General features: G+C 43.0%; 1 protein-coding gene across 2 annotated transcripts in view; it reads right to left on the bottom strand.

Moving 5' to 3' along the window:
* RPRD1A (regulation of nuclear pre-mRNA domain containing 1A) overlaps positions 1-1,220 on the bottom strand; it is a 66,045-nt gene extending 64,825 nt beyond the window's left edge. For both annotated transcript variants that reach the window (XM_005696977.3, XM_018039602.1), the window contains exon 1: positions 888-1,220. In XM_005696977.3, the coding sequence (XP_005697034.1) occupies positions 888-1,038 (151 nt within the window). In that variant the 5' untranslated portion in view covers positions 1,039-1,220. The remainder of the gene's footprint in view (positions 1-887) is intronic.

The raw sequence follows: 19,648 nt of genomic DNA, 5'->3' as shown, positions 1-19,648 counted from the left end.
CTCTTTATCCAATAAATTAAGGTATAAATCCAGACTAAGCAGATCAAATATTTTAATTTTCAGTCGCACCATCATACAGTCGGTTCTCCTGGAAAAATTTGCTCTGCAGTAATGAAATGATTCTTCTAGATATTTTAGTGACAGCAGATTTCAGCTGGAAAAAAGTTAACTTCACTTACAGAAGAACTATCGAATGCTTTGTAAAATAAAGACACTACCCTAAAGACGTGTAATAATAGACCAAGAAAGTACCTTAGATCACTTAACTAATACATTTTCAGGTGAGCCACGTGCAATCCAGAAATTAAGAAATCTCCCTAATCCAGGTCCTCCTAGAATCTACAGTCCTCTAAAATCCACAAATTCAGGATTCTTTCCATTACATCATGCATCTTATTTTAGACTCCCCCAGTCTAAAAACTGATTCCTGTCTTGATTTTACAAGATAGTTTTGTTATAGAAATAAAATCATCTCCCAACCCCATAACAATCTTTTACTTTCCATACTTCCCAATTTTGCCCTTCCCCCTATCCTCCATTAGACTGTACACAATGAAAAAAAAAAAACCTGACTGCTAAATTTCTGAGTGTAATTAGTAGTGGAGTCCTGAGCCCCTGGCTACTGTTTCCACGTTAAACAGTAGCACTAATCCTTTATATCTTATCCAACAACACCTACTAAACATCGCTTCGCAGGAAGCGCGGTGCACGCCGCTCCTCCTCGCCGGCAGCCCACCGACGCCAGGGAGCCCGGGGCGCCGGGTAGGGGCGGTGCGGGGCACCCGGGGGCTAGGGTCGCTGGGGGAGTGGGAATCCCAAGGAGCGCGGGGAGGGGGGTCCCGGAGGCGCCAGGGAAAAGGCCGGGGGGCGAGGAGCGGCCGACTCACCTTTCCGCAGCTCCCGCTCCCACACGGTGACGATGGGTCGCGAGTGCTTGCGATGGTGGATGAGCCACAGGGACAAGGTCTGCACGCTCTGCTGCGAGTTGCTCAACTCCGACAGCTTCTTCTCCAGCGCCGCCTCGGAGAAAGCGGACATCCCTCCGGCACCGCGTTTGCGCCGTCCCACGCGGTGCGGCTGAGCGGAGGAGACTTTCGCCGCCCCCGCCGCGGCCTCGCCCCCTCACCCCACCCTTCCCCACGCCCTCACCACCACTGCCGCCACATCCAACACCGGCCGCAAACCAGCAAGATGGCGTCCAGCCGGCAGTGACGTCACGGCTGGCCGATGCCCCGCCCCCCGGCCAGGCGCGGCCGAGAGGCGGGAACTCCTAGCGGAAGGGGCGGGACCGAGGCTAGTGCTGAAGAGGCGGGGCGGGTCTGGGCGGGAGGCGGGGCGGGAGGCGGGGCGGGTCTGGGCGGGAGGCGGGGCGGGTCTGGGCGGGAGGCGGGGCGGGTCTGGGCGGGAGGCGGGGCGGGTCTGGGCGGGAGGCGGGGCGGGTCTGGGCGGGAGGCGGGGCGGGTCTGGGCGGGAGGCGGGGCGGGTCTGGGCGGGAGGCGGGGCGGGTCTGGGCGGGAGGCGGGGCGGGGTTGGCCAAGCTCCTTCTAGGAGAAGGTCTCTTTTCCAAGGGGTAGTTAAAATCTCTACATAGGTATTTAAATTTAGTACAGCCACTTTGGAAGATAATATGGCGTGATATAGTCCATTTTATTATACACCTTTCTTGTGACCCTGTGATTTCCCTAACTGCTAACAATGCTAGGAAAACACTAGCATGTTTGGCAGGCCTAGAACCTTTCTTCTGGGAGAAACTATGTCTCCAAAGAGGTAATTAAAAATCCCTTGAACACCAGGCGTTGTGCGGTCCAGCTGCATAACAGAGAGGGCTTGGGACTTTAAGTAAATGGCTAAATTATTTGTGATAGTTCATATTACAGAATACATGCAGTAGTTTAAAAGATTTATAAATCCAGTGGTGGGTTGGGTTTTTTTTAAGTTGCAAAAAAAAGATACAGAATAATGTTTCTTTTATAAAAATGTATATTTTATAAGAATTCATAAGTATATAAAGGCATGGCAAAAAGGTCTAGAAAAATACACATTGCATTAATAGTGGTGTAAAGACAGGATAAGAATTGGCGCCCCTTAAGCTCTGAATTGTTTTCATCTTTTACAAGAACATATTCATGTATTACTTACAGAATTTAAAACTAATTTCAGAATTCTCATAATTAATTCAGCACATTTTGACATAGCATTTGTCTGAATTATGATACATCACAAAAGAAACAGAAGAGGAGATACTGTCATATTCTAAATATGAATGCAAAAAAAGGAACATAAGAAACCACAGGAATGCCTAAGCCATGTTTTGAGAAGCACTGCTTAAGAACTTTCCACCAAGTAGGCATCAAATAGACCTATTTATTTGAAGCAGGGGCTGCAAAACATTGTAGATGTGTGTTAGTCACTCAGTCGTGTCCAGTTCTTTGCCACCTCATGGATTTAGCCTGCCAGTCTCCTCTGTCCATGGAATTCAGCAGGCAAGAATACTGGAGTTAATAGCCATTCCCCTCCAAGGGATCTTCCCGACCCAGGGATCAAACCCAGGTCTCTTGCATTGAAGGCTGATTCTTTATTGTCTGAGCCACCATGGAAGCCCAAAGATGTACTAAATGCGATTAATGTATGTTTTCAAATGGTTAATTTTATGTTATGCGCATTTTATTTCAGTAAAAAAAAAAAAAGAAAGAAACCTAATAGCAATGACTACATTTATTTCACATTCTCCACATTGTAATGGACCCAAACGGTTATGAGGGCTCTTATGTTTGCCAAACTTAGGATAAAAGAAAATTTACAAGCTAAAAAAGTTCAGTTTTAAGTTAAATTTTGTGTAAGTTTTTTTTTTACTTAAGAATTTTTTATTTTTATTTGAAGTGTAGTTGATTTACAATATTATATTAGTTTCAGGTGTACAAATAGTGACTCAGCATTTTTGTAGATTATACTCTATTTTAAGTTATTAGAAGATGATAGCTATAATTCCTTGTGCTCTGTATATGTAAATCATTAATAAACTTATGTTCAATGGTGTATTTCTCCAGTTAAAAGAAGCATACTGATGTTCGTATACAAAGACATACAGTAACAGGGTACAAAAGATTTCACTTACAAGTTTCCAGATTTGAAGGTTCTTGTCAAATGGTAATATATCTAATACATTTTATGAACTGAAAGAGTAGAGAGATTTTTTCAATGCTCTCAGGCTAAAGGTATAAATTAATCCTTTATACAATATATTACTCCCCTCTATTCTGATAATAGTACTAAATATAATAAATGAGGGAAAGCTGTTCAATCTTATCACCAAAAGGTATGCATGGCTACTGTCTTCATCAGTCACCTAGCCAGCTTCTATATACTTTTAGACCAGGAGCTTTTAGGTTATGAAGATGATCAGAGAAAATTTCAATAAAAAGGACCCAAGCAAGTGCTGGTATCAAGTTACACAACAGTAAAATTCCAAGGTATTGATCCCTGGGTTCAAGTCTCTCAATTAGAGGGACACAAGCCATCATCAATTCATTGTTCCAGTTGTCTCGTGAAACATATTAAACCGTCCCAAAAGAGTGACTTTTCAAACAATAACAATCATTTTATTTTAGCTCAAAAACTTGAGGAATGACCAAGGTCAGTTAGCATTTATGCAGTCACAGTCAGATTGTGGCTAGAATCACCTCAAAGGATTCCTTGCTCATGTTTGATGCCTGGGCTGGAGAGACTGAAACCACTGGGAGGTGAAAGAGCTAGAGCCCTCAGGTCCATCTCTTCTCCTCCCTTCTCTCTCTTCTTATCTTCTCATCTCCTCCTCTTCTTCCTCTTCCTCTTCTTCCTCTTCCTCTTCTTCACCTCTCTCCCTTTCCCCACTTCCCTCCCTCCCTCCCTCCCTTCTTCATCTTCACATGATCTCTCCACATGGCAACTCCAGGATACGCAGATCTCTTAGACGACTGCAGAAGTCTCCTAGAGTGAGTGTCCCAGGGGCACCTGGAGGTCACACAAAATTGCTTCTATCTTTTCTATTAGACAACACAGTCAAAGCCCACTCCCATTCATGGACATAGACTCTACTTTTTAAAAAAAATTTTGACTGCATCACATGGCATGTGAGATCTTAGTTCCCTGACCAAGGATCAAACCTGTACCCTCTGTGTTGGAAGCACAATAGAGACCTCCTCTTGATGGAGGGAGCACCAACAACCCACAGACATGTTTCCAAGCATCCTACTGGATGCTTCCCACTTTTTGTCTTCAGTTAGTCCTGGGTATAATACCTAACGCCTAATGTGATTTTCTTGTCTTTTAGCTAAAACATGTAATAAAACTAACTGTTGGGTTTGCATCCACTTTCCTTTGAGTGCCACCCAGTCCCCTCTAGTATCTTTTCCACCATCAGTTGATTTCTGGTTAACTAAATTCAATTTGTTGTTATTTAGTCACTAAGTTGTGTCCAATTCTTTGTGACCCCATGGATTGTAACCTGCCAGGCTCTTCTATCCATGGAATTTCCCAAGCAAGAATACTGGAGTGGGCTGCCATGTCCTTCTCCAGGGAATCTATCCTGACCTAGGGATAGAACCCATGTCTCCTGCATTGGTAGGCAGATTCTTTACCACTAAGCCACCAGGGAAGCCTAAATTCAATTAATAACAGTTTGGTTTTTCTTGGCCTTACCATGTGCCCTGGGGGAACTTAGTTCCCCAACCAGGGATTGAACCTGTGCTCCCAGCAGTGGAAGCATGGAGTTCCCACCACTGGACCATTAGGGGATTCCCTACTAACAACTTTTAATATGGCTTACACCACAACAGACAAGGCATTCACAAGTCTAACATCCCTGTCATTTCACACCCGGGAAGGGATGTTTCTGTCTCCATCAAAGTGGAGGAAGGGGGATGCTATATGTTGCAGTAGAGAAGTAATGGGAAAGGTAAGTGAATGCCACCCAAGCCTTCGAAACTCTTTCAACATTTCACAAACCTGAGCAGGCAATGATCAGAATAGAGTTGTTCTGGATATAATGTTGACCTCTCAATGTAGAATATATATTATCGTAAAAGAAAAATGTACTTACATTTCTATAGGTTTCTCCAGAATCTTTAATAATACCAAAATGTTTAAGAAAACAAGAAATGAGGAAGTCAGGTACTTTGGCCTGTACATGTTTTCCCCATACGCATAAATACTGCCATAAAGCCATTGTCACATCTGATCCAACAGCTCATCTACTAAAAAAGGAATATGAAGCTCTGACTTTAGTTCAACAGCAGATAATGTTCTCTAAACAACCTTCTGATGAATGGAATCTTGACAGTAGATCTGAATTTCAGAGTGAAATATCCTGCAGGCTGACTTCATCTGCCCTGGATTAAAATAGGGAACTGAGAAAGTAAAAAGATAATCTGAAAGCTGATAGCTAGTGTTACCCTAAAACAATAAAAACAACCAGTTATTTTTACCAGCACAATGAGTGTATTTGGGAAGAGCTTGCGTGTGTTAAATCACTTCAGTCATGTGTGACTCCTTGTGACCCTGTGGGGGATCTTCAGGACACACAACTGTGGTATGCCACAAGTAAGCCTAGTAAAACAAGACTGAAAACTCTTACAGAGAAGGGAAAGGTGGGAGGAGCTGTTAGAACCAGAAGGTCCACTGAAGGAAACGGGAGTTTGAAATATAGTGGCTTTCTCATTGGCTGGGCTGTTGCCAGGCAAAGACAACAAAAATTTCCCCTCCTTCTGATGGTAGCAGCGTGGCTTCTACTGGAGAGACACGGTTTCTCTTCCTTCGGGGATCCAGTGATAGGTGTGTGAGAGCTCCCCCTTCTGGCCTCCCAACTCCATTTTAGCGTTGTTCAGTCACTGTCGTGTCCTACTCTGGGACCCCATGGGATGCAGCATGCCAGGCTTCCCTGCTCTTCACCATCTCCCGGAGCTTGCTCAAACTCATGTCCATTGAGTCGGTGATGCCATCCAACAATCGTCCTCTGTCTTCCCCTTCTCCTCCTGCCCTCAATCTTTCCACTTTAGTGAGGTTTACCTTTATTAATTTTCACTCCAGGCTGTAATGTCCTGGAGTAGGAAATGGCAACCCACTCTAGTAGTCTTGCCTGGAAAATTCCATGGACAGAGGACCCTGGCAGCTGCGGTCCACAGGGTCACAAAGAGTCAGACACGACTGAATGACTGAGCACACAGGCTGTAATGTTCCTAACAAAACATCAAGTTAGGCCTTACAGGATATAAACAATAACCAGACAAGGTCATTCTGAGACTGTAGTGAAACAAGTCCCCACTGAAGACATGGAAATGGCTAAAATCTTCCTCTTATACCTACAAGAATGATTACAGCTTCTTTACCAATGATAGCTCTTGCCCAATCTGAATCCTTTGGCAATCCAGATAAAAATTATCAAAGATCTACCAAATTGTCCCTGTGTCCTGACAGCACCCAATCTAGGACAGGTTCCTGCTTTCCCTAAAGACTCCTTAGAATCCACCAGCATAAGCTCAGATCTTGTAATAAACTCTTCCTCATACCTTCTTAATGATATATCCCTCCCCCACACATCCCTATACATTTCCTGGGGTGGGCTCTTCCTTGCTGCAGCAAGCTAAATGAACCTAATTTTAACTTTAAATGGTTCTTGTGGTCTTCAGCTAGTGAGTTTTAATATGGGATATACATCAAAATTTTAATAGTGGTTAGAGATATGAGTAAGAAAATGGTAATCTCTTCCTTCCAATGTTTAGATTTCAGTATGGTTTGACTTTTTGACCACAAGCATGTATTATTTGTATAATGAGAAAAAATAATAAATAAACAGATTTTGATTGGGGTGGGGGAGGGAACTCCAATGTGTCTCCCTTGTCTATAAGAAAAAGGTCATAGTCTTAGCATGGCATACAAGGCTCTTATTAACTCAGTTCTACCATTCTCAGCAGCCCCATCAGCCACAGCTCCCCTCTCTGTGCTCTTGAGCCCTCAAGCAGTGATAAAACTTCGCTAATTATTTCCCAAATCCTGTACAATTCCATTTTCCACTGCTCTATTCATCTATCATGCAAACAATATCCTTCCTGCAAACACCTGGCTTTTCCCCAAATAAAGAAGCTCCTTTCAAAACTGGTTTGAATTGGGACTTCCCTGGTAGTCCAGTGGCTAAGACTCTGCGCTCCCAGAGCAGGGGACCTGAGATTGATCCCTGTTCAGGGAACTAGATCCCACAGGCCTCAACTAAGAGTGCACAGGCTGCAACTAAAAAAAAAAACAAAACCTCCCACATGCCACAACTAAAGATGCCACGAAGGAAGATGCTACGTGCCGTAACTGAGACCTGGTGCAGCCAAATAAATAACAAATATAAAAAAAATAAACAAAATAAAATTGGCTTGACTCAATAGACCAGTGGACAAATAAAATGTAATCTATGCATACAATGTGATAATATTCAACCATAAAAAGGAGTGAAATTCTGATACATGTTACAACAGAGGTGAACTTTGAAAATGTGCTGAAGGAAATAAGTCCATCCCAGAGGACAAATATTGCATGATTCCAATTATATGCAGTACCTGTGCATGCACGCTAAGTCGCTTCAGTCTGACTCTTTGCAACCCTATGGACTGTAGCCTGCCAGGCTCCTCTGTTGATGGAATTTTCCAGGGAAGAATACTGGAGTGGGTTGCAATGCCCTCCTCCAGGGGATCTTCCCAACCAAGGGATCAAACCAGCATCTCCTGCAGGTCCCGCATGAAAGTGAAGACGCTCATTCGTGTCCGACTCTTTGCAACCCTATGGAGCCCGCTAGGCTCCCCTGTCCATGGGATTTTCCAGGCAAGAATACTGGCGTGGGTTGCCATTTTCTCCTCCAGGGGATCTTCCTGACCCAGGGATCAAACTCAGGTCTCCCGCATTGCAGGCAGACTCTTTACCATCTGAGCCACCTGGGAATCCCATCGTTCCTGCATAGCAGGGAGATTCTTTACCCCTGAGCCACAGGGGAAGCCCCGTAAGTAACCAGAACAGGCAAATCCATAGAGACATAAAATAGGATAGAGCTTACTGCAGTTGGGGGAGGAGGGAATGCACTGCACTGCAGATGTTTGCTTCCTTGTCTGTCTCCACTTCTAGACTGTGAATCCTCAAAGGACCTAGAATAGCTTGGAGCCACTGTCTGATTCTTCTTGGGAACTCCACAGGAAGGATACTGGAAGGCCAAGCAAGCTTTGGGAGATCTTAACAGAGCTTCATACAAATTGAAGGCAATTAGTCCAGGCTTCTAATCAGTGCCTTAGTTATGTCTATAATATCCTAACCCATTATATCTCCAGCCTCCGTTCAGAAGTCAAGTCACTGGAATTCTTTCTACTGAGGGCCTCATTTTTTTTTAAGCTTTTATGGTGAGTGGAAACTTGCTCACTCTGTGACTTACCCATTGTCCCAACTTCACCCTCTGAATTCTTATTAAATGAGCCTATTTTACTTTCAAGTGACAGCCCTTCAGGTATATGAAGACCATCATTGTAGTCACCCATTAAATCATTTTTTAAAATGTATGCTTGAATAAGAAAAAAGCAACCACTAACCTTGGGAACTAGTCTGGTCCTCTCAGCTAGGTCTAGGTGGCATCAGTCATTGGCCTGGCACTCACTGATAGGCAAGGTATTTTCCTTGATGGACATAAACAATTTCACAGAGCTCCTACATCAATCTAGACCACTCTGTGATCTTGACAGTATGAGGTAAAACAAAACAAAAACCAGATCACTTCATTAATCTTATCTAAGCAGTTATAAAAAAATTGGGTTACTGTATAAACCACAAAAAAACTGAACATCCCCCCTCTCCCTGTTAATAAAACTGCTGCTGCTTTACCAGTTACTTGCACTCTGCCCTCTAGCCTGAAAAAACTCATTAAGATACCCAACCAGGGAGTTATTACAGCTTCTGGGCAGCGTCCAATCCAGAGTAAAGCCCCATTTCCTTGAAATCTCTCCCAAATCCCTAATATACTTACTGCTCTAAGTCCTTGCTAACAGCTAGAGTTGCTCCACAGTCTCTCCTGGGGCCCCTTTTTCCACTTTGCAACAGGCCCGCAAACCAGTTAGTTTAACTGCGGGTGTGTAACTATGGCCCACCTGGAGGACACTGACATACTGAACAGCTGATGGGAGCCGGGCCCTAGGGGCGGAGCAATGAATAAAACGCACAGAAATCACTGCCCCTCATAGAACGTATATGGAGGTGAAGAGTGAACCGTGTATGTACATGTTATATGGTGTGTTGGGTTGAGTGCCGTGGGGAAAAGTAAACGGGATTGGTGGGGCCGTGGGGGAGTGTTGATGTGAGTTAGAAGTGTTTAAATGGTTAGCCAGGAAAACCTCACTGAGATGACACTTGAAAATCTGAAGGTGGGAAAGCAGGAGCCAAGCAGTTATTTCATGGTGTGTCAAGCTGACAGAAGGACAAATGAAATGATGCTAACACAGGAGCATGCCTGGGGTGGCTCAGGAAACAGCAAGGAGGGCTCTTACGGCTGGAGTGGGACGATCAGAGAGGAGAGTCATAGGAGAGGGAAGAGAGAAAACCAGGGTGGGGTGATCAGAGAGGAGAGTCATAGGTGAGGGCAGGGAGTAAACCAGGGCGGGATGATCAGAGAGGAGAGTCACAGGAGAGGGCAGGGAGAAAACCAGGGCGGGATGATCAGAGAGGATCAGAGAGGAGAGTCACAGGAGAGGGCAGGGAGTAAACCAGGGCAGGCTGATCAGAGAGGAGAGTCATAGGAGAGGGCAGAGAGAAAACCAGGGTGGAATGATCAGAGAGGAGTCATAGGAGAGGGGCAGAGAGAAAACCAGGGAGGGATGATCAGAGAGGAGAGTCATATAGGAGAGGGGCAGACAGAAAACCAGGGTGGGAGGATCAGAGAGGATCAGAGAGGAGAGTCATAGGAGAGGGCAAAGAGTAAACCAGGGCGGGGGAGGGAAGGACAGTCCCATAGCACTGCTAGGACCTGGGCTTTTACTCTGCAAAACGAAGTTGTTGGAAAGTGTTGAACAGAAAAATGACATGGTCTTATTTACATTTCAGTTTTAAAAAGCCAACACTCTAGCTGCCATGTCAAGAAGAGATTGAAGGGGCTGGACCAAGGGGTTAGGAGAGAGATGGGACACAGTTTTCCCTGGCTATCTGAAAGCAGAGTGATCCTATAAAACTTTTTCTAAGCTGAAATGATGGAAGGCAAAAAAGCAATTACCTTAGGACACATCTTGCTAATGATGGAAAAAATAAATCATGATAAAGCACAGATGCTCACGCCAACAGTGAAAAGCTGATGTGCCTTGATGCTGAGATGCTGAGTGTAGCTCAGTTCCCAGGGAAGGAGGTTGGCGGTGCCATTCTCCAGCTTTGGGTGCAGCCTCAGTAACCCACTAGCTGCTAAACACTATTTTCGCCTTTCTCTTTTTTTTTTTTTTCATAAAAGCGAAAAATCCTCTTGAGATTTCTTTCAGTTAGTAGCTATTTTCCAAGAAGCAAAGTAGCAAAACTCTAACTTTCCGAAAAGCAGGAGAAACCTGTACTTGTGATAATCCTGTGAAGGATGATGGTAAGTGAGACTAGGCTAGAAACACTGAGGATTCTGGATATATTTGGCAAGTAGAACAGGCCAAATTTACTAAGAAGGCAAGGTTTGAAAGAGAGAAAAGTCAAGGAAGACATTAGGGTTCGCAGCCTGGGAGCTAAAAGTGGAAGGCTGACCATTGTCATTAACTGTGGGAAGACAGTGGGAAGGCAGGTTCCTTAAGAAGGAAGAAACAGAAATTCATATTAAATTTGCAGTTATAAGTGAAGATGTTGGGTAAGCAACTGAATAGCCTACAGCTCAGAGGAGAGGTCTGGGCTGGAGTTACCATTTTGGACTTTGGTGACATGAAAGAAAGACAGTGAAAGTCGCCCAGTTGTTTCTGACTCTTTGCCACCCCATGGACTATGCAGTCCATGGAATTCTCCAGGCCAGAATACTGGAGTGGGTAGCCTTTCCCTTCTCCAGGGGATCTTCTCAACCCAGGGATCGAACCCAGGTCTCCCTCATCGCAGGCAGATTCTTTACCAGCTAAGCCACAAGAGAAGCCCAAGAATACTGGAGTGGGTAGCCTTTCCCTTCTCCAGGGGATCTTCCTGACCCAGGAATCGAACCGGGGTCTCCTGCACTACAGGTGGATTCCTTACTAACTGAGCTATCAGGGAAGCCCTAGTTCAGAGGAGAGGTCTGGGCTGGAGTTACAATTTTGGAGTTTGGTGATATACAGTATTTAAAATCATGAGACTGCATGAACTCACTAATTAATGAGTGCAGACTGACAGAGGAAGGTCTCAGGGGACTCCTGTGTTTAGAGGTTGGGAAAATGAGAAGAAATAACCTAAAAATAACCAAAGGATATTAGCCATTGGGATAGGAGGAAAGCAGTAGTGGGGAATCCTGAAATCCAAAGAATGCATTAGAAGAAGGGAATGGTCAACTATGTCAAATGCTGCTACTTAGCCAAGATGAGGATGAGAATTGACTGGTAATTTTATGTTTTGTTGACTAGCAAGATTTAGCAATATTTTCCTTTGGTCTTTTCTTTTCAGGGGAAACAACTGATTCTATAATCCCTTTAGAAAACAATCACCTTCTAATTCACGCCTTAATTTACCTATGTATCTTATTGTCTGCTGTTCTTCTAGAATGAAAGCTCTATTGGGGAGGGGTTTTTTGTCTGTTTCAATACTTAATAAAATATTACATAGACTAGCATCTGATCATAGTCAAAGCTCAGTAAGTGTTTGCTGAATGAATGGCTTTCAGATCCATCGCTATGTTGGCCTGACATCTATGAACACGCCCGTTTGGCAATGCTTCTCTTGAACCATTAGAGTACGTTCTGGCCAAGTCCTGGAATACTAGAATGGTTCCTCTTTGTTCAAAGCCTGGTGTTTTATGGTGCAGCCTAGCAAGCCCTGTCTGTCTGGGAGGCAATCACCCTGCTCTGTCTTGCCGCCCTATTCAGCACTGCGTACTTTCCTGTGAATTGGAGAAAAAGTCCAAGGCCCGCCAGCTCTGCAGAGTTCAGGACATGAGACACATCTCTAATGTGGAATCGGGTAATTCAAAGGAAATGGCAAAAAAGGACATCAGACAACAGATCAGGAAATCCTTTTTAAGATGGGGTGCCCAGTGAGAACTCCCCGCAATGTTTCAGCTTTGGAAACTGAAAGGACCTGCAGCCTTTTCTGTGGCATCAAGGGGTGCTGAGACTTTTGTCACACCAATGGATTTAACTGAGCTTCAATTTCCTTATCTGCAGTATGAAATTAATCAGGTCTATACTGCAGAGTTGTTATGTGAACTGAGAGAATTATGTTCAGGACTACAGCAGACCTTAATAAATGTTATTATTCTTTTTTTTTTTCCTTTTCGGCTGAGCCATGCAACATATGAGGTCTTATTTTTCAGACTGGGGATTGAACCCTTACCCCCTGCATTGGGAGGTCGGAGTCTTAACCACCAGACTGCCAGAAACGTCTCAATGCTATTATTACTTCATAATTACTTTCCATTTGCTAAATGTTTACAACTAAGATAAAGTGGAAGAGCTTTTTAAAAAAAAATTATAACTCCATACAATAAAAAAGGAGAAATACAATATTTGTCCTTTTGTTTCTGGCTTATTTCACTCAGTGTAATGTTTTCAAGGTTCATATAAATGGTAGACAATTTTATTTCTAAATTGTATTTTTTCTTAAGAATGAGAAGTTCTGCAATATGCAATCTCTTATGTGGTAAAAGAGCGATTTGAATCTTTTTCCATGCCACTCAGTTCCCATGTTTTATGTATTCCTCCTAAACAAGAACAGAAAATACTTTTCAGTCAGTTCAGTCGCTCAGTTGTGTCCGACTCTTTGTGACCCCATGAATCGCAGCACACCAGGCCTCCCTGTCCATCACCAACTCCAGGAGTTCACTCAAACTCACGTTCATCGAGTCTGTGATGCCACCCAGCCACCTCATCCTCGGTCGTCCCCTTCTCCTCCTGCCCTCAATCCCTCCCAGCATCAGAGTCTTTTCCAGTGAGTCAACTCTTCGCATGAGATGGCCAAAGTACTGGAGTTTCAGCTTTAGCATCATTCCTTCCAAAGAAATCCCAGGGCTGATCTCCTTCAGAATGCACTGGTTGGATCTCCTTGCAGTCCAAGGGACTCTCAAGAGTCTTCTCCAACACCACAGTTCAAAAGCATGAATTCATTGGTGCTCAGCCTTCTTCACAGTCCAACTCTCACTTCCATACATGACCACTGCGAAAACCATAGCCTTGACTAGACGGACCTTAGTCAGCAAAGTAATGTCTCTGCTTTTGAATATACTATCTAGGTTGGTCATAACTTTTCTTCCAAGGAGTAAACGTCTTTTAATTTCATGGCTGCAATCACAATCTGCAGTGATTTTGGAGCCCCCCAAAATAAAGTCGGACACTGTTTCCCCATCTATTTCCCATGAAGTGATGGGACCGGATGCCATGATCTTCGTTTTCTGAATGTTGAGCTTTAGGCCAACTTTTTCACTCTCCACTTTCACTTTCATCAAGAGGCTTTCTAGTTCCTCTTCACTTTCTACCATAAAGGTGGTGTCATCTGCTTATCTGAGGTTATTGATATTTCTCCTGGCAATCTTGATTCCAGCTTGTGTTTCTTCCAGTACAGCATTTCTCATTATGTACTCTGCATAGAAGTTAAATAAGCAGGGTGACAATATACAGCCTTGACGTACTTCTTTTCCAATTTGGAACTAGTCTGTTGTTCCATGTCCAGTTCTAACTGTTGCTTCCTGACGTGCATACAGATTTCTCAAGAGGCAGGTCAGGTGGTCTGGTATTCCCATCTCTTTCAGAATTTTCCACAGTTTATTGTGACCCACACAGTCAAAGGCTTTGGCATAGTCAATGAAGCAGAAATAGATGTTTTTCTGGAACTCTCTTGCTTTTTCCACAATCCAGCAGATGTTGACAATTTGATCTCTGGTTCCTCTGCCTTTTCTAAAACCAGCTTGAACATCAGGGAGTTCGCAGTTCATGTATTGCTGAAGCCTGGCTTGGGGAATTTTGAGCATTACTTTATTAATTCAAATATTTCTGCTCATTAGCAAAACTTATTAGGATAACTTATTAGCAAAGTTATCCTCATATCAGTTCAGTTCAGTTCAGTCCCTCAGTCATGTCCGACTCTTTGCAACCCCATGAATCGCAGCACGCCAGGCCTCCCTGTCCATCACCAACTCCAGGAGTTCACTCAAACTCACGCCTATCGAGTCGGTGATGCCATTCAGCCATCTCATTCTCTGTCGTCCCCTTCTCCTCCTGCCCTCAATCCCTCCCAGCATCAGAGTCTTTTCCAGTGAGTCAACTCTTCCCATGAGGTGGCCAAAGTACTGGAGTTTCAGCTTTAGCATCATTCCTTCCAAAGAATACCCAGGACTGATCTCCTTTAGAATAGACTGGTTGGATCTCCTTGCAGTCCAAAGGACTCTCAAGAGTCTTCTCCAACACCACAGTTCGAAAGCATCAATTCTTTGGCGCTCAGCCTTCTTCACAGTCCAACTCTCACATCCATACATGACCACAGGAAAAACCATAGCCTTGACTAGATGGACCTTTGTTGGCAAAGTAATGTCTCTGCTTTTCAAAATGCTATGTAGGTTGGTCATAAGTTTCCTTCCAAGGAGTGAGTGTCTTTTAATTTCATGGCTGCAATCACCATCTGCAGTGATTTTGGAGCCCCCCAAAATAAAGTCTGACACTGTTTCTGAAGAAGGAGTTCATAGGGCCTGGACTCCATCTTAAGCCTGTTCATGCTGATCATGCTCAGCCACCTTTACAATGGACTTTGAACTCTGTGTTTAGTGCCTATGAAAACAACAACAGAAGGATAAGACCCCCTCAAGACACGGGAACCTTGAAGATCATATCTAGGTTACTAATCACCTAAGAGAAAGCATACACTAATCACCCCTTCCTCCAGACAGGCCATAAATTTTTCTGTATCTATCGGAGTGTAACCTCGGGTTTATTGAATATTGGCTAATTGTTTGACTGTTTGAGCACATGAGCACATACCACGTGAATGATGGGGTTAATGGGATTGCATTTTCCTTGATTTATGTAAGTCTCAAGCAATTTGGAGTGGTGGGTTCAGACACGTACACATGGAGTATGAAAGATTTTCACAAATGCTGGTCAGGGTCCTTGGCTAAGAGGAGACTCTGCCTTGGGCCTGCGGTGTAATAAACTGCACTCCACTATCTGCACTGTCCTTCTGAGTGAGTTTGTTTCCCCGAACACGTGGCTACAACATTTCCACTGTTTCCCCATCTATTTCCCATGAAGTGATGGGACCAGATGCTACCATCTTAGTTTTCTCAATGTTGAGCTTTAAGCCAACTTTTTCACTCTCCTCTTTCACTTTCATCAAGAGGCTTTTTAGTTCCTCTTCACTTTCTGCCATAAGGATGGTGTCATCTGCATATCTGAGGTTATTGATATCCTCATATAGATCTTACATAGATACATTAAATGAAACTGGCTCTTTTTATTTGCAGGGCAGGAAGAGAGACACAGACATAGAGAACGGACTTGTAGGCACAGCAGGAGAAGGAAAGGGTGAGATGAATTGAGAGAGTATCATTGAAATATATTCATATTCATATTTACCATGTGTAAAACAGATAGCTAGTGGGAAGTTGCTGTATAACACAGGGAGCTCAGCCCGGTGCTCTGTGACAACCTAGAGGGGTGGGCTGGTTTGGGGGATGGGAGGGAGGTTCAGGATGGAGGGGACATATGTGTATTTAGGGTTGATTCACACTGTTATATGGAAGAAACCAACACAATATTGCAAAGCAATTATCCTCCAATTAAAAATAAATCTTAAAAACTGGTTCTTTAAATTGACACAAAACAAAACAATTATTGAACACAAGTGGCATCATCTCTAAATTATGGCCATCCTCTGTTTGGGCAATGGCAACCCACTCCAGTACTCTTGCCTGGGAAATCCCATGGACGGAGGAGCCTGGTGGGCTACAGTCCATGGGGTCACGAAGAGTCGGACATGACTGAGCGACTTGTTTCACTTCTGTTTCTAAAACTGGAAGTTGCATTAAAATCCCACAAGGCGGCAGACTGATTCCATTAAATCAGGTTACTGCACTGATTTAAATACAGTCTAGATAGTCTCTGTATTGGCATTTCCGAGTTAAAAAAACTTTCTAAGCCAACACAAGGAATCTATGAAGGCATTTTCTCCCAGAAACAACTTTGCAAATGATGATTAATTTTGTAAATCAGTTCATAAGTCTTCTTTACCATTAAATTAGTTGTAATAGAATCATAGAATTTTACACATAAACTTAAAAATGATTTAACTATATAATTCTTACCCCAATGCAAATATATTTATTCTTGGCTTAAAAAAACATGGCAGTTCTATTGTCCAGCACAGGGAACTCTACTCAATATTATGTAATAACCTAAGTAGGAAAACAATCTGAAAAAGAATAGATACATGTATAACAGCATCGCTTTGTGCACATCTGAAATTAACACACTGTAAATGTAAATCAACTATACCCCAATATAAAATAGAATCGTTTTTAAAGAACCCTTATATTTACCTTTCCTCTTAACAAAAATGTCAGTGGGGAAAAATGCCAATGGAAATTTTAAATTGTACAGTTGCTGTGGAAAATGGTATGGTGGTTCCTTAAAACATTAAACATATAATTATGATTCAGAAATTCCATTTCTGCATATATACTCAAAAGAACAGAAGCAGATACTCAAACAGATATTTGTTCATAGCAGCATTATTCACAAAAGACAAAATGTGGAACCAATACTACATCATTGGACAAATGGTTAAATGCAGTGTGGTATATACATACAGTGGATACTATTCACCTTTCAAGAAGAAAGACTCTCTGACACATGCTTCCACATGGACGAACATTAAAAACATTATACTAGGTGAAATAAGCCAGACTCAAAAAACCAGATACCATATGATTCCATTTATATGGTGTACTTAGGATAGTCAAATACATGGAAACAGAAAGTAGGACCATGGTTTCCAAGAGCTGGGGGTAGGGAAGATAGGGAATTATTCTTCTTCAGTGGATACAGAGTGTCAGTACAGGGTGGTGAAAAATGCTCTGAAGATGGGTGGTGGTGATATTTGCGCAACAGTGAAAATGTACTTAATGCCAGTGAACTGTCCACTTAGAAATGGTTAAAGCAGTACCATTTATATGTTTATACTTTACCACACACACAGAAGGCATCCTAAAGTAAAATTCAAGTACAGAAAATGTATCGTGTGTGTGCTCGTGCTTGGTCACTCACTTGTGCCCAGCTCTTTGTGACCCCCTGGACTGTAGCCTGCCAGCCTCCTCTGTCTATGGGATTTTCCAGGCAAGAGTACTGGAGTGGGGTGCCATTTCCTTCTCCAAGGGATCTTCCCGACTCAGGGACCAAACTCATATCTCCCGTATTGGCAGGTGGATTCTTTACCACTGAGCCACCTGAGAAGCTCCACAGGAGGTTAATAAAGAATACTAAATGGGATGGGACTTCCCTGGCGGCCCAGTGGTTAAGAATCCACAGTTCCACTGCAGAGGGGCGCGGGTCCCATTCTCGGTCAGGGAACTAAGATCCCGCATGCTTCACAGTGCAGCCAAAAATAATAAAAAGAAAACTCCCTCACCTTACTGTATATACCTAAAATTTATAATCGTACATGTACACCGTTGTATAAATAAATAATTTGTACATTGTACAACTCAATTACCAAAAGTTTTACAGGAAAATTTACTTTTTAAGTTTTCATTGGAGTTCTAGAAGCTTTAACACATATGTAGATTTGCGTAATTATCGTTAGAATCAGGATACAGACTGCTTCCATCACCTCAAAAAATCTTGCATTACTATTTTATAGTGACACCCTCACCACAACACAAGCCCTAGGAAACTGCTGACCTGTTCTCCGTATTCTATTATCTCCTCCAGAATGTCATAGAAATGGAACTATCCAATATATAACCTCTTGTTCTCTCTCTTCCACTTAGCACAATGTCTTTGATATTCATGGAAGTTGTATACATCAAGTGCCCAGTTTTTTTAAAGAGAAAAGTAAAAAGTTTATTGGAAAAGAAAAGTACATGTGGGAAGATGCAGGGTGAACTCAGAGAGGGAACAGGGGCAGTCTTCTGGGTCTTTGAGGTGTTTTTGGCCAATTGTACTGGTTTTTTAATTCCTCGCCGCCACCCCCCACCCCCCACCCGCCAATTCCTGAGCATTGCTATTTTGTTCCTTACTGAATAATACTGCATGGAGCAAACACCAGGGTATTATGTATCCATTCAACTGTAGACAGATATTTGGTGGTTTCCAGTTTCTGGCAATCCTGTATAGAACTGTTATACAAGTTTTCACGTAAATATAAGTTTTAATTATTCTAGGGTAAACACTCAGAGAGGGATTGCTGGGTCATAATGTAGGTTTACTTTTTTAAATATATATAAACTTATTTATTTTAATTGGAGGCTAATTACTTTACAATATTGTATTGGTTTTGCCATAAATCAACATGAATCCGCCACAGGTGTACACGTTCCCCATCCTGAACCCCCTTCCCACCTCCCTCCCCATACCATCCCTCTGGGTCATCCCAGTGCACCAGCCCGGAGTATCCTGTATCATGCATCGAACCTGGACTGGCCATTCGTTTAACATATGATATTATACATGTTTCAATGCCATTCTCCCAAATCATCCCACCCTTGCCGTCTCCCACAAAGTCCAAAAGACTGTTCTATACATCTGTGTCTCTTGCGCTGTCTCGCATACAGGGTTATTATTACCATCTTTCTAAATTCCATATATATGCGTTGCTGCTGCTGCTAAGTCGCTTCAGTCGTGTCCAACTCTGTGCAACCCCATAGACGGCAGCCCACCAGGCTCCCCCGTCCCTGGGATTCTCCAGGCAAGAACGCTGGAGTGGGTTGCCATTTCCTTCTCCAATGCATGAAAGTGAAAAGTGAAAGTGAAGTTGCTCAGTCGTATACTGTATCGGTGTTTTTCTTTCTGGCTTACTTCATTCTGTATAACAGGCTCCAGTTTCATCCACCTCATTAGAACTGATTCAAATGTATTCTTTTTGATGGCTGAGTAGGTTTACTTTTATAAAAAATTGCCAAATAGTTTTTCACAGTGGGTGTACCTCTTTGCACACCTGCCAGCAGTGTATGCAAGTCCCAGATGTTCTACATCCTTGCTGGTAGTTGGTATTGTTAGCGTTTTTTATCTTAGCCATTCTAGCAGAAAGTGAGTGTCTTATCTTATCTAGTAGGTGAGTATCTTATCATGGTTTGAATTTTCCTAATGGTTAATGATGCTGAACACCTTTCATGTGCTTATTTAAATACCATCACATGTCCTTTTTGGTGATATGTCTGTTGAAGTCTTTTGCCCATTTAAAAAAAGTAGGTTGTTTTATTAGAGTCTGAGTTTTATATATGTTCTAGATACAGGATCATTGAATGCTATTTGCAAATATT

Source organism: Capra hircus, chromosome 24, assembly GCF_001704415.2.
Source record: "Capra hircus breed San Clemente chromosome 24, ASM170441v1, whole genome shotgun sequence".
Taxonomy (NCBI): Eukaryota; Metazoa; Chordata; class Mammalia; order Artiodactyla; family Bovidae; genus Capra; species Capra hircus.
The sequence above is the reverse complement of the archived record's forward strand: the minus strand, read 5'-3'. Positions and strand labels throughout refer to the sequence as shown.